Source organism: Anabrus simplex, chromosome 1, assembly GCF_040414725.1.
Source record: "Anabrus simplex isolate iqAnaSimp1 chromosome 1, ASM4041472v1, whole genome shotgun sequence".
Taxonomy (NCBI): domain Eukaryota; kingdom Metazoa; phylum Arthropoda; class Insecta; order Orthoptera; family Tettigoniidae; genus Anabrus; species Anabrus simplex.
In genome coordinates, this window is record NC_090265.1 from 237,368,374 (window position 1) to 237,384,926 (window position 16,553).

General features: G+C 40.0%; 1 protein-coding gene across 3 annotated transcripts in view; it reads left to right on the forward strand.

Annotated features, from left to right (window-relative positions):
* Positions 1-16,553, forward strand: part of LOC136864392 (E3 ubiquitin-protein ligase siah2) — a 90,879-nt gene that overhangs the window by 42,870 nt on the left and 31,456 nt on the right. The window contains exon 1 of one of the 3 annotated variants that reach the window (XM_068225965.1): positions 1,876-1,984. The exons of 1 other annotated variant lie outside the window; for it this stretch is intronic. In XM_068225965.1, the coding sequence (XP_068082066.1) occupies positions 1,913-1,984 (72 nt within the window). In that variant the 5' untranslated portion in view covers positions 1,876-1,912. Of the gene's footprint in view, positions 1-1,875; positions 1,985-7,246; positions 7,349-16,553 lie in introns of those variants that run through there. One more of the 3 variants, XM_068225970.1, reaches the window with a different exon arrangement.

A 16,553-nucleotide genomic window follows, 5' to 3' on the forward strand; every position in this document is an offset into this window, starting at 1 on the left:
CAAAGGCTTTTCAGTCTGTCAAACACACAGCAAATACAATGTAAATTAAAACACTATAAACATATCTGTAAAACACACACTAACATACAAAGAATGACATGTTTCGCTCTACAAGAACATCCTCAGATTCTATCAAATCACTTAAAAACAAGCTTATATATGTACAGTATTGTTTACGTAGCGTAAACTTGTCAATGATAGAGATAACATGAAACAGTAATGATAAAAATAAAATATATACAATTATTAATATAATGAAAAACTTACGTATTTATCTAGACTGCCGATGTTAAGTCCGTTGTCACCAAACACTATTTCAGGACTGAGGAATAATCTGAGCACTGTTGGTGGCATAGTCTTCTTATCTTAAAGTTGTACTATGTACAACTATTTTTCTTGGATTGCTCTCAAAGCTGCCCGAGAGTCACTCAATATTTGCGCAGCACAACTGTGTTTTTTAATCCACATAACTGCCTGTTGTATAGCGCACAATTCGGCTTGAAAGACTGAACATGAGGGAGATAGTCTAAATTTTTCAGCATGCACCTCACTGAAAACATGTCAAAACCAGTACCTTCATAATAATAAAAATGTTGTAATATAATTTATGTTCAACAGTTTTGTATGTATTAAAAAGGTGGATTCCATTATATTAAATTACTTTTGTGATGTCAGGTCAAGGTGGCTTAAAGAACATGCGTCCACTTGGCAACTTGAATTCCACTAGGGTAGCTCTCTTTCACACCTGCAAGAAAAAACTTGCTGGTGTGTGCTATACTGCTGTTGAGCTATTGGACCATTGAAACAGCTGCATATAGCCAGATTTAGCTGTTCGCATTTTGTTTTAACTTTATTAGAAACATTCTAAGGAATAATTTGAAAATGTATATGCAAAATACAGGGTCTTTATTTATGCTTGGCAAGGACTTTCTCGCTCGACCTTGGCCGCCGATGACAGGCTGCTACCGGCCGCTGTCACACATGGTTTCAGGCACTTCTGCAGTTGCTGAGAGCTGAGTTCCGAGATAGCAGGGTGTTCAATGAAGCTACTGCGTACTGTGTCGTATTGTATAGTGTTTTATTGTCATTGTGTATAGTGCTGTAATGCATGTGAAATATTTGTTACATGAACTTGTACATCTGCACAATACTTACATAGTGCAGAAAATCGTGCACTAGGACAAGACAAAAATTCCGAGCGAAATTTCCAGGGAGACCCATTCCTATCAATCAGACTATAGAACAACTGGCCAAGAGATTCAAACGTACAGGTTCAGTAAAGAATAAAAATAGACGTAAAGGTCGTTATCTCCTTACTGAAGCATGTTTGGTATGAGGATCATAAGTAAAAACCTGTGGACCCCTCGTAGCCCAGATTTAACGGCATGTGATTTTTATTTGTGGGGAATATTTAAAAAATGTAGTTTATGGGAACAACCCTCACACACTAGATGAACTTAAAGACAATATAAGAGCTGCAATTGCATCCATCACTGCTGAAGAACTTGGTAGAGTATCCGAAAACTTCATTAGGAGATGCCGATTATGTTTGGGAGCACATGGGGAACATTTTCAGCATAAAGTAAAAATGGTGAGTAAAATGCATGATAATGATTTTGAGCACAAACTGTAAACTTGCTGAATAAAATGCATGATAATGATTTGAGCACCATATTCTGCTGTACAAACGCACGCGCGGTAGCCGGCAACTGAACCATCGCTGGTGGCCAAGGTTGAGTGAGAAAGTCCTTGCCAAGCATATAAAGACCCTGTATTTAGAAATAAATATTTGATTATTTTTGTTTAAATACTTCGGAACTTGAAATCTGAAATTATCCTAATGATGCCCTCCTTTGTTTCTACTCCAAAATATACTGCGAGGTGTGTGAAAAACTGTTGCTCTGTCATTGACATGGATCCAAACGGCTGCAGTCCGTTGATCTTGCGCCAGAATACGCCCCTCCCCACAGAAGACAGTGAATGGGTTAGTACATATTTGGTCGTAACTTAGGTAAAGAAGGAATGTATTGGTATGGATAATTGACATACTATACTTGATCATCACTCAGCAAATCAGCGGTTGGATGTTGTTTGCAGTATTTTTTTTTTTTGGCAAGAATAAAAGCTTTTTGCCTAGACTTTCTATTTTTATGGTTATACTTTTCTTTTGATACAAATGTCAATTCCCATAGGGGATCTGAAATATTTGTCCCGAATGAGTAAATTTATAATACCAATATAAATAGTCGGTTATTGGACATTATAATTTTTCCAGCTAACTCATTCCTGGTTGCCAGCGTTTCGCCCTTGTGTGCCAGGTTGGGCTCATCAGTTATTACCTAGCACACCTACCAAGACGCTGGCTAGTGCATACCGTGGAGGCCACTGCGTAGGCTACTTGGAGCCACTGGCAGTGCCAATGCACTATGAGAGATTTTGCCTCTTAACCAAAAATTGATGCCTGTGTGGCTATCAGATGATACAAATGTCAATTCCCATAGGGGATCTGAAATATTTGTCCCGAATGAGTAAATTTATAATACCAATATAAATGGTTGGTTATTGGACATTGTAAATTTTCCAGCTAACTCGTTCCTGGTTGCCAGCGTTTCGCCCTCGTGTGCCAGGTCGGGCTCATCAGTTGGTACCTAGCACACCTACCAAGACGCTGGCTAGTGCATACTGTGGAGGCCACTGCATAGGCTACTGGAGCCACCGGCAGTGCCAATGCACTGTGAGAGACTTTGCCTCTTAACCAAAAATTGATGCCTGCTTGGCTATCAGATGATACAAGTGTCGATTCCCATAAGGGATCTGAAATATTTGTCCCGAATGAGTAAATTTATAATACCTATATAAATGGTCCGTTATTGGACATTATAAATTTTCCAGCTAACTCATTCCTGGTTGCCAGCGTTTCGCCCTCATGTGCTAGGTCGGGCTCATCAGTTGGTACCTAGCACACCTACCAAGATGCTGGCTAGTGCATACCGTGGAAGCTACTGCGTAGGCTACTGCAGCCACCGGCATTGCCAATGCACTATGAGAGACTTTGCCTCTTAACCAAAAATTGATGCCTGCCTCGCTATCAGATGATACAAATGTCAATTCCCATAAGGGACCTGAAATATTTGTCCCGAAGGAGTAAATTTATAATACCAATATAAATGGTCCGTTATTGGACATTATAAATTTTCCAGCTAACTCATTCCTGGTTGCCAGCGTTTCGCCCTTGTGTAACAGGTCGGGCTCATCAGTTGGTACCTGGCACACCTACCAAGACGCTCGCTAGTGCATACCGTGGAGGCCACTGCGTAGGCTGTATCATCTGATAGCCAAGCAGGCATCAATTTTTGGTTATGAGGCAAAGTCTCTCATAGTCCATTGGCACTGCCGGTGGCTCCAGTAGCCTACGCAGTGGCCTCCACGGTATGCACTAGCCAGCGTCTTGGTAGGTGTGCTAGGTACCAACTGATGAGCTTGACCTGGGACATGACGACGAAACGCTGGCAACCGGGAATGAGTTAGCTGGAAAATTTATAATGTCCAATAATGGACCATTTATATTGGTATTATAAATTTACTCGTTCGGGACAAATATTACAGATCCCCTATGGGAATCGACATTTGTATCATCTGATAGCCAAGCAGGCATCAATTTTTGGTTAAGAGGCGAAGTCCCTCATAGTGCATTGGCACTGCCGGTGGCTCCAAGTAGCCTCCGCAGTGGCCTCCACGTATGCACTAGCCAGCATCTTGGTAGCTGTGCTAGGTACCAACTGATGAGCCCAACTTGGCACACGAGGGCGAAATGCTAGCAACCAGAAATGAGTTAGCTGGAAAATTTATAATGTCCAATAACGGACCATTTATATTGGTATTATACTTTTCTTTCCATGCATTGGGAAGAAAAAATGTGAGCCAGATCGTAGAAAGTAATTTACGGTATATACACTGACTGACAGAGCAAATGCAACACCCAGAAAGAGTGGTCAGAACTTTATGCCAATTGCAGGGTAGACTGACGTCACTGAGGTATGCTCATGATGTGAAATGCGCCGCTGTGCTGCGCACGTAGCGAACGATAAATGGGACACGGCGTTGGCGAATGGCCCACTTCGTACCGTGATTTCTCAGCCGACAGTCATTGTAGAACGTGTTGTCGTGTGCCACAGGACACGTATATAGCTAAGAATGCCAGGCCGCCGTCAACGGAGGCATTTCCAGCAGACAGAAGACTTTACGAGGGGTATGGTGATCGGGCTGAGAAGGGCAGGTTGGTCGCTTCGTCAAATCGCAGCCGATACCCATAGGGATGTGTCCACGGTGCAGCGCGTGTGGCGAAGATGGTTGGCGCAGGGACATACGGCACGTGCGAGGGGTCCAGGCGCAGCCCGAGTGACGTCAGCACGCGAGGATCGGCGCATCCGCCGCCAAGCGGTGGCAGCCCCGCACGCCACGTCAACCGCCATTCTTCAGCATGTGCAAGACACCCTGGCTGTTCCAATATCGACCAGAACAATTTCCTGTCGATTGGTTGAAGGAGGCCTGCACTTCCGGCGTCCGCTCAGAAGACTACCATTGACTCCACAGCATAGACGTGCACGCCTGGCATGGTGCCGGGCTAGAGCGACTTGGATGAGGGAATGGCGGAACGTCGTGTTCTCCGATGAGTCACGCTTCTGTTCTGTCAGTGATAGTCACCACAGACGAGTGTGGCGTCGGCGTGGAGAAAGGTCAAATCCGGCAGTAACTGTGGAGCGCCCTACCGCTAGACAACGCGGCATCATGGTTTGGGGCGCTATTGCGTATGATTCCACGTCACCTCTAGTGCGTATTCAAGGCACGTTAAATGCCCACCGCTACGTGCAGCATGTGCTGCGGCCGGTGGCACTCCCGTACCTTCAGGGGCTGCCCAATGCTCTGTTTCAGCAGGATAATGCCCGCCCACACACTGCTCGCATCTCCCAACAGGCTCTACGAGGTGTACAGATGCTTCCGTGGCCAGCGTACTCTCCGGATCTCTCACCAATCGAACACGTGTGGGATCTCATTGGACGCCGTTTGCAAACTCTGCCCCAGCCTCGAACGGACGACCAACTGTGGCAAATGGTTGACAGAGAATGGAGAACCATCCCTCAGGACACCATCCGCACTCTTATTGACTCTGTACCTCGACGTGTTTCTGCGTGCATCGCCGCTCGCGGTGGTCCTACATCCTACTGAGTCGATGCCGTGCGCATTGTGTAACCTGCATATCGGTTTGAAATAAACATCAATTATTCGTCCGTGCCGTCTCTGTTTTTCCCCCAACTTTCATCCCTTTCGAACCACTCCTTCTTGGTGTTGCATTTGCTCTGTCAGTCAGTGTATAATTCATTGAATCATGTTTTGTATATTATTAGACTGGGTGCTTCCTCTTAACAGCCTGGTCTAAATGTTCATCTTTATGTCAGCAAGGTCATTCACTTGAAGAATAGTTTTAGAATTGTGTGAAGATTTGTTGCATAGCATTTTCTGTAAGCTTTATTTTCCTGCAATTTTTTCTTAATTTTCCTTTCAATGCAGTAATTCTGTCTATTCTGGTGATAAATGGTCCCTAAAAATGTTTTATGCACACAGGATTATTAATTAACTAGTTGTCATGCCCATTTTGCTCATGGAGTCATGCCCATTCTTCTCATGGGAATTTACATTGGATTACATGTTTCCTTTAGGAATTCATGCAAAGTTAGATGGCTCTATTCACACATTTAATGCGACATGTTTAACTGGTATTTTCTCTGGAAGTACGTGGCAGTAATGTGAAGTATGATAAAGCCGAACAAAGTCGAGGCAGAGTGAGGATGGTTTCCAAATTTATTTAAAGTGTGGTATTGTTCCCGGTCCGAAGTTGTGCGAAATTTTCCCTATTTCTCAGTTACATAGTGTTGTTTGTCTGACCACTGGCATGGTGCTGTGACTGAAGACTTGTGAAACCCATCATTGATGATGCCTTGTCATGAACGACGGCTCACGATGCGCCTTTCGCCGAACTCCAGAGTAAAAAGCCTGTGATTTAAAAAGTAGCAGGCATATGAACGCAAGTATATATGAAGGGGAAATTACAGTAGAGTTTGTGTATGTTCATAATTCATAAATGATTGTAATAATTATAGGAGAAATAACTGAATAACTCAAAGAAGGATTTAGAACATTCGATGTTGCTTTGGGAGCTCGTAAGCCAAGAGCTTTGTGTCTTAATATATTGAAACATTGTGTAAGATAAATGCACACTTCTTTTGGGTTGGAAATATACAGAGTCACGTGTAAAGGGCATAGAAACAGTTTCCAAAGTGTTCTGGAACAATGTGTGTGATACAACGTGACTGGGTGGTTCCATGTGAAAGAACCAATCAGAGAACAGTGCAGTTGTGACGTGAACTAGTGACTTGTGGTGGTGGTACATGAATCAGTAGGATTATTCGAGAAAGAATAGAAGAAACGATATAACTTGGTAACTTGTAAACAACAGGGCTTTTTGACTTTCATTCCTCAAAAGAGGCTTTTTGACTGTGATCCCTCGAAGGAGCCTTTTTGACTCATGGCACTGGTGTGATTTGTTGATAAACGATCACAAGGGTTTTCCACACCGATTATCAAAGTACGTGTTGGAATATAAGCTTATAGACTAGCAGCTAAATTTTAATCGGGAGAAGTCACGTCGCCGTGAAGAGTAACAAGTTCCAGGGATATCTATGCAGAAGAGGAAAAGGCAAGAAGAGAAGAGTGAAGACGTCAGCTGTACAAGAATCAGCTATATTCCGTAGTTAAGTATTCAACCAGTAAATATATGTATTATATGTATTTTTTGTGTACTAGGAAAAAGACTTGAAGACTTTCTCAGAGATCTGAAGTTGAGAAGGGATTGAGAGTAATTGGTGTCAGAGATTTTATGTTGTATGTATTGTTGTATATCTTGATGTGTGAATATTCTCGATGTTAGAATATAATTAGTGTTCAAACTTTGCCAATTTGATTATATGCTCCTAGAACTCTGAACCCAAGTCCTCAGCCTGTTGTACATCCCTTAGGGTCACGACAGGTGGACTAAAAGAAATTTGGTGTCAGGTGTGGGGTATCAATTAATTTACGAGAAATTAATACAAAATTTGGGTGTTCATTTGTTGTGAATGTATACAAGTGAATAAAATTGTAGTTGTATTTGATCACTGTTTCAGGTACGTTAAGAGGAAGGCAACGGGAAAGGAATTCAAGTCGTTCGAGTCGCTTGGAGGCAGAAAGCAGACAGTAGCAGTTATTCGGGAACAGTCAATCCAGCTCGGAGTCCAGTGATTATCCAGAGAGGGTGAGTCAAAAGCCAACTCATAATGGAGGGTTCAGATAGAAATGCTAGTCCTACCCCTAGTAATGTAGAAGTAATGCATGACGCAAGTGGAGTGCTGCATGGCCACTTTTTAACCGTAACAGAAGCTTTAAAACTCATAGGGGCTGAATTTGACGGCTTACATAAAGAAAGATTACAAGAATTTTGTGAAAATGTGGAAATGGCAATAGGGTTAGTTAGGCCGGAAGAGCGCGAACTGTTTGACAAATTAATACTCACTAAAATCATGAAAGATGCATGTAGCAAACTACTGGTGAGGGCTGATATTGAAACATGGAATGATATAAAGGGAGCCTTACACGATTACTATTCCGAGAGACGAACTGTAGACCTCTATGCATGTCAATTGCTTGCCACCAGACAGGGTAAAACAGAAAGCATCACCCAATGGGCACACCAGATTGACCATATGGGAACCAAACTCCGGAAGACGATGGTGCAAGGCGAGCCATTAGTAGCCAGAGAGCACCAAGCACGGGCGGTACGTAAACTAGTAAAGGCTAGTTTTGTACAGGGTATCAGAGATGAAAGATTACAATCTCTCATTAAGAGCTGGGATGCACAAACATTAGAACAGGCGGTCAACATTGCCACAGAAGAGGAAACGGCGATAGTTTCCACTCAGGCTAAGCAACAACTCATGGGTCAGATAAGGAAACCCACTGAAACGAGAGTGAAAGTATACACGTACTCAGACAGACAGTCACCGCGAATGACCGGGCAAACATCCGGTAAAATAACAAGTAAGAGGGCGAACATTAGAGTGATATGCTATAATTGTAATGGTGAGGGGCATATTGCTACGGACTGTAGAAAACAGAAAGCCACCAAGAAAGGTCCACCTACATGCCAGTATTGTCAAAAGGTAGGCCATATAGGAAAAGACTGTAGAAAGAAGGCTAGGGAAAAAGATGAGGATAACTCATGAGATATACACATTTGTGCAATAATCCGATGTTATAATTGTGGCAGGAGGGGCCACAAACAGTCCCACTGCCGTGAAAAGCCGAAGCAACTCAGGGAAAGAAAATGCTTCATTTGCGGACGAAAGGGTCACTTACAAAGAGCCTGTTGGTTCAAAGACCAAAAAGAGAATAGTGCAAAATCCAAACCTCGTGAGTACGCGAGAAAGGGACATGAAAGGGATAAACGTACGGGTCGAAACAGTATGCGAAAGAGAAAGGTTCTCGTAATAAAGATTTAAACTAAATCGGGACCACCATAACGGGCCTAAGGATGAGTCCCAGCAAAGCAAAGGCCCATGTAGGAGCGCAACTCAGAAATGCGCGGAAAAGTCGCGTAATCCTCCGCGACAGATTAGTAGAAACGAGTCCATCACAGAAAGGGATCAGTCACGAAGAGAACATGATAGATCAGGTTCGATACTCGTGCACGCTAAGGAACGGGACAGACCTTTCAAATTTCTGATAGATACAGGGGCTGACATTAGCCTAATTTGGGAGTGAAGCATACCAAAGAAAGAGATTCAGTATCGTAAACCGGTAGTAGAGCTCTCAGGTGTAACTGGGAATACTTCACGCACTCGGGGATGTGTTATACTACACATAGGGGATTCTTCCCCTGAATTTCATGTTGTCGGAAATATAGAGCGAATTGTTGGTGTAAACTGCTTGTTGAAAATCAACAAGAAAGGTAAGCTAATCAAGGTACACAAAAACCGCTTGAAACTTTACGTGTAGAGTGTCGAAGCACAGACCACAGGATGGAGGATTGCCCCAATTTAGGCCGCGGTAAGACGACACTTCTCCTTACTCCGACGGCACTTTGGAAGTATCGATGATTGCTGGTAGGATTAGTTTGAAATATCCTGCCAAATCATGTCCTAAATTTCATGAGAAGTTTTTAGAGATTCAAACCTGAATAATTTACGGGCTAAGAAATAATTGGTGGAACGAAACACATTGTGTGTTATCGTGAAACCCTTCAGAAAGGTTATGGTCCATGAGAGCCTAACCTAGTTGTCATCTCACACATCGGGATTCGAACTGAGAGTCCGATCTTATAGAGTGACGTTAGAGATAAACGGGGAGATATATTGATATAATATGTGCATGCGACAATGTAAACAGAAAGATCCAGCTTAACTAAAAGTGAAAAGTATATTCATAATAATAATAATAATAATAACAGAATACAGTGTTGAGTAGAGCGAAGGGTTGTTTGAACTTGACCAGCTCAAGCTTACTTCACGGCACTCATCAGATAACGAAGCACTTAGCAAGGGACACTGTCACAGCACAACAGCCAGGGCGCTACAGATAACAGGAAAGTGAGTCTAATGAACCTTGAGCGAAAGTGTCCTTCAGTAGTTGCGTATACGGAAGTAAAGTGATCTAATAACTAAACAGGGGTACACAAATTGGGAGAGCTATATGAAATATGGTGATGACTACACTTAACAAAACCACATACGGGATATGAACCCCAACACGGGAAACATTCATTATGGTGATACCATGTGCATACCACATGACATGATGAACATAACTTGCTTTAGAAATGACTTACTATGAATTATTATAACAGTGTTTGACACATGTGTAATTGCAAATTTTTGCATAAATGTAGTACTCCTACAGTACGGTACGACAGAGACTTTTCTTTACAGGTCACCCGTAAGGAAACAAGAAGACACACACTACATTCAAGATATATTGGATAATTTATGTAGTGCTTATAGTATACTTTCAGGGAAAAGTAGTTGGAAATGGGATAGATTTTCAGATAACTCCGTATGAGAAAACCCCAGGGATATATTTTAAAGATGAGGGAAACGTACAATTGTCTAATACAGAATGGAGAGTGGTCACTTATGTCAATTTAAGTAAATTAGCAGAGGCATACACAGTAATTAGAAAGAACATACAGAAAACACAGGTGTTATGTTATCAGTTACAGAGTGAACTGAATTTTACCTGCCAACACGAAGTGCAGATGGAAATTAATCGTTTACAGAGAGTACAGGAATTAAGGGACACTTTGAAACAATTTACTAAGAATACAATGAAACGCGAAAAGAGAGGTTTATTTAATTTTATAGGCACATTATCGAAAACATTGTTTGGAACACTCGACAACGATGATGCCGAGATGTACCAGAATAAAAATTCAGAATTAGAGGAAGAACAGCTTTCAACACTTAAACTTGCGAAGGAACAACTTATGGTCACACGATCTACATTACAGTCATTGAACAATACTTTGTGTGATGTAACAGCTAATGAGCTAAAATTAAACAATAATTTAGAACAGGTAAAAGACTTTTTGGGAAATGAAACAAGTCAATTAAAATGCGAGTTCACTCAATTAGATATTGAGATTGCCATTAACCGACATTTGATAGAGATAGAGGATCTCATTTCACAAGTGTATGATCAATATAAGGTGATATCAGATGGGATAATGTATGCACAATTAGGGATTATTAATATGCAAATTCTGAGCCCTTCTGAGATTTTAAAAGCTTATAGGAAATCCTAAGATCAGTTTCCACAAGGGATGACCCTCCCTTTAGAGTTGGATATGGCTCGAGATTATTTAATTTACAGGATTGCAACCGTAAATGCATTCATAAATAAGAATATGTTAGTGTATCTGATAAAAATGCCTCTAAGTGACAAGAAAAACTTTCAGTTATATAAAATAATTCCTTTCCCTATGCTAATGAAAGACAGTGATAACAATGTAAATATTGTAAAAGAATACGTTCATATCAGGGTAGAAAAGGACTTTGTGATTATTGATTCAGAGCAGCAGTTATATGCATATTTAAGTAAAGAACAAGTGAAAGACTGCAAACAAGTAGATGAAATTCATAGAGTGTGTACATCTAGTATTGTGTTAAAATTGGTACATGGACATAAAGACTGCATCTTAACTCTATTAAAAGGGACAACAATAATGCCAAGTGTGTGTAATAAAAACATAAAGTTAGTCAGCTTGTATGGTTACCTGTAAGTGACAATAAATATTTATATTTGACTCCATCACTTACAAGGATAACAGTAGTTTGTGAGGAAACACATAATGTAAATTTAATAAATGTGGGTATAATTACAATGTATCAACCTTATACAATTTACGGACCAGATAGTAAGATACGGTCTACAGGTGGTGTTAACACAACTTATACGAAGGATATAGTTCCTGACATTTTATTAGAATATGAATGTTGTGAATATCTTAATAGTGATATGAAACTAAATGACTTACCTGAGTTAAAAGAGATACCACTACACAGTCTGCTAACACAGATAGACGATGTTAAAAATTCAGGAGTAAAAATCGAGAATGTGGAAAATTTAATATTGGAAAAGGAAAAAGAGTTGTATACAAAACAATTACATGCTGATGTCAATGTGTATAAAATCATAGTGTGGACGATAATGGCTCTTGTGGCTCTAGTAATTTTGTTAACATGTTGCAAGTGTTGTCCTTGCTTTTCGGGAATTTTTAAGAAAAAGCACTGGGATCATGCTACTGCTTGCTGCACTCGAATTTGCTTTAAGCAGAAAATCATTAATGAGAATAGGGTTAAAGAAAGGTCATCAGATGATGACTTAGTGGTCCATTTTGAGAAAAAAAGGCTAGCGAGTAGTCGTGCCAGTATACATGATTCAGAAGTCAATGTAGTTGCGATTGAAGACACAGCAACAGTTCAAACACCCAGTAGCTTGAGATATAAAGAGAAAGGTAGAGTTTAAAGATAATAATGCCACACAGGGGAGACATTCCAAATCCAGGGAAAGTGTAAGCAAACACGAGTGTCTGATAGAAGTGTTTGCGTCAAGAGGACTCAAAGCACTTCTTCCCAGGCGGGGGAGATGTCATGAACGACGGCTCACGACGCGCCTTCCGCGTATTAACGAGAGAGCGAACGGGTTCGAATGGGACTCGAATCCGCGAACTCCAGAGTAAAAAGCCTGTGATTTAAAAAGTAGCAGGCATATGAACGCATGTATATATGAAGGGAAATTACAGTAGAGTTTGTGTATGTTCATAATTTATAAATGATTGTAATAATAAGAATAAGAGAAATAACTGAGTAACTCAAAGAAGGATTTAGAACATTAGATGTTGCTTTGGGAGCTCGTAAGCCAAGAGCTTTGTGTCTTAATATTGTGAAACATTGTGTAAGATAAATGCGCACTTCTTTTGGGTTGGAAATATACAGAGTCACGTGTAAAGGGCATAGAAACAGTTTCCAAAGTGTTCTGGAACAATTTGTGTGATACAACGTGACTGGGTGGTTCCATGTGAAAGAACCAATCAGAGAACAGTGCAGTCGTGACGTGAACTAGTGACTTGTGGTGGTGGTACATGAATCAGTAGGATTATTCGAGAAAGAATAGAAGAAACGATATAACTTGGTAACTTGTAAACAACAGGGCATTTTGACTCACGGCACTGGAAGAAGGCGTTTCGATGGTAGGCAATATCGTGCAGAGAAGTGAATTATCAACTAGGAAGAACTGTTGGAGAACTGGTAGACTTAGCATTCAGTCGCAGTACGCAGTAAAGTGATAGTAAGATAGAGGTATATCGGGCTTCCGAACTGAGTGTGATTTGTTGATAAACGATCACAAGGGTTTTCCACACCAATTATCAAAGTAGGTGTTGGAATATCAGCTTATACACTAGCAGCTCAATTTTAATTGGGAGAAGTCACGTCGCTGTGAAGAGTAACGAGTTCCAGGGATATCTACGCAGAAGAGGAGAAGGCAAGAAGAGGAGAGTGAAGACGTCAGCTGTACAAGAATCAGCTATATTCCGTAGTTAAGTATTCAACCAGTAAATATATGTATTATATGTATTTTTTGTGTACTAGGAAAAAGACTTGAAGACTTTCTCAGAGATCTGAAGTTGAGAAGGGATTGAGAGTAATTGGTGTCAGAGATTTTATGTTGTATGTATTATTGTATATCTTGATGTGTGAATATTCTCGATGTTAGAATATAATATTAGTGTTCAAACTTTGCCAATCTGGTTATACGCTCCCAGAACTCTGAAACCAAGTCCTCAGCCTGTTGTACATCCCTTAGGGTCACGACAGCCTCCTTTATTATCTGTTCTGTCGAAAAGAGTAAAATGGCTCTTTAAACTTTTCCAGTGAAAGAATAAATTAGACATAAAGAAACATTTTGTATCACTCCGCGAGGTCCATGTATCTCATTGTCTGCTCTTTGCGTCAATATGAACATAAAATGATAATTGACGGATATAGACGGTGTGTACATATTTGAGATACAGTAACAAAAATATATCATCATTGCTATAGAATATATTTGCCATGAAAATAATAAGTAGGCCTACTTACATGACAGGTACCGGTATCAGATGATTCACTGTCACTTACATCACTAGAATCCTCTCCTAAATTGGTAACCATTTTTTCAACTACAGTCGAACTTGCCCTAACGGACACCCTTATTCAGCGGACACCTCCCTATATGGACAATTTTCCTCAGGACCGATTTCATTTTACATAAGGCAAGTGTTAAATTGGCCTCATTTAAGCGGACACCTCGAACTCCGGACAGCGGACATCGCCATTTGTCCCGTCCACTTGACTTAAGCGGACACTTTACACGTTGCAGGACAATTTATTATATTACAAGTAACAACTCTCATTATTGTTCCGTATTGAAGATGACGTTAGGCATAGATATCAAGGATAATTTAATAAAAAACCACCTATTCAATACTTTCCACGTTTAATGTGGTTATTATCTACATGATTTTATGTAGACTTATTTGGTCAGGTACATGTTTCACCCATTATTTTGGGCATCTTCAGCCTGTAAACAACCTTTAGGTCAAGGTTTGGGACCTTTTTAACCAATATAAACATACCAATATATACACTATATACAACATATACATTATATACAGTATATACAAACATAAGTTAATACAGTTAAGTTTTTTGGTCCTAATCTATCTAATATGAAAAATGTCCAAAACTAAAATGGATCTTCTTTTCGGTGAAGAGGATTGCATATCAGGGTTTATGTGACCCCTATATCATATTGAGTTCTTGACGTACCGTGTCTGGTGACAGGATGTGTCGTCAACAATAAGTGGAGATTTGAACTGATTGTTGCTTGTAGGTTGGTCAAGATTGAAAATATAAATTTAAATTAAATGTGTTTTAACTTGGCAGTTCTATTCTGGTTAACTTAAAATGTTCAAAAATAAAAATATAATGAAACGGATCTTCTTTTTTAAATCATGTGTCTTGAGAAGGGGTGATATTAAAACTGGAGCTTGTTTGACCCACGAATTTCATTTTCATGTTCTTGACGTAACTAATATTTAAATGTGTTGTCATGCACAAGTGGAGATTTAAAAGCCGATTGTTGTAGGTAGACTGGTCAAAAACGTTGTGAATGAAACTGTTAGCGTCTTGACTTTGGGTCTCATGTAACGTCGAGGAATTGACAAGAGTACAATATTTAGCTGTTTCATAGTTTTAGGCTGCTGCTTAATTGGGAAGAAACATCCTAGACACTTGATACAGTCTTGTGTGAAAATTGTTCCCGTTGATGTGTTGCTTGGTCTTTGGGAGGGATCTTAAGAATATCTGTAATGAAGTAGAAAAATAATTTTGAATTAAAAATTTAGAGCACGCGTTGTGATAAAATCTATTAAATTAACACCTCTTAACTGTAAAATGACTTACTTGTTCAGTTAATACTAGATGGACCTGTCTGTTCCAGCAGCGCCTGTCTTATCACCATTTCTACTCCTGGTGTTGTACTGGTGCGGTAATGGAGGGGCGGGGCATGGAGGGAGAGTGGGGGTAGGCTGGTCTATGGGCGTGTGTGCTGTTGCTGGAGGGGAGTTTCTAGAAGCAATATGGGCGGGTTTAACTTTTGGCATGATGGATGAAGCATTTGAGTGTGGAGATTTAAATAATTGAGGGATTTTGTTTTGATCTGAATTCACGATATTAATTAATCTAGGTGTTAATTCGTACAAAGGATTTTTAATTTCATTGACGTCGTTGAGATTTTTATTTTTATTGTAGGTTTGGTCTAAAAAGATGTGTAGGTTTTCCAGTTCATTCATTAATTTCCCTTTACCTATGCTTCTAATGATGGTAAGATCTTTCTCTATGGATGTAAAGTGATGGCCCGTTTCTCTCATATATTGGCTCATCGCTGAGTACTTATTGTGTTTTTGAGCGTTATAATGTTCCAGATATCTCGTGTTAAAGCTGCGGCCAGTCTGTCCGATATAAGAAAAATCACATTGGGTACATGTTAGTTTATATATGCCGGACCTTGAATAATGGTTGCTATTGTGATTGACCTTGTTGTGGTTAAAAAATATGTTTCGATTGGTGTTAACTGTCCTGAAGGCTATATTGATATTGTGCTTCTTTAAAGTATTTGCGATCTGATGGACGGCTGGGTTGTTATATGTAAATGTGGCGAAACTAGTTTTTTTAGGTTTTTCTGGGATGAGGTTAGTGGACAATTTAATTTTGATTTTATTAATCAAACGGTTGACCATATCTATTTTAAACCCGTTGAGTTGAGCAAGATTCCTTATGTACTTCAGTTCAATTTTTAAATTGTTGGGAGAAGAGGAATTTTTAAAGCTCTATAAATTAAATTATAGAAAGAGGCTTGTTTTTGGGACTTGGGGTGTAGGGATGAATTCATAATAGTTAAGGGAGAGTGTGTAGGTTTCCTGTATATTCGAAAATCGAAGGTATTATGTCCGCGTGTAATAGTTAAGTCCAAAAAGTTTAATGAGTTCCTAACCTCATCCTCTTTAGTAAACTTAACATTGGGGTCAATTTTGTTTAGGGACTCCAAGATCTCGTCACTATTAGTGACATTTTTGTCGAAAATTATGAAGGTATCGTCTACAAATCTCAGCCATAAACATACGCCTTTTATTTGTGTTATAATTTTTGTGTGTTCTATTGAGTCCATATAAATGTCTGCTAAGATGCCAGAAAGAGGGTCGCCCATTGCTAAGCCTTTTTGTTGGTAAAACTTTCCATTGAAAGAGAAAAAGTTGTTGCTTAAGACAAAATTTAATATCTTCATGAATTCTTCAATTTCCATCTTACTAAGGCCGCTGTGTTTATTGATATTATCACTGATAATTCTTACAGTTTCTTTGGTAGGGA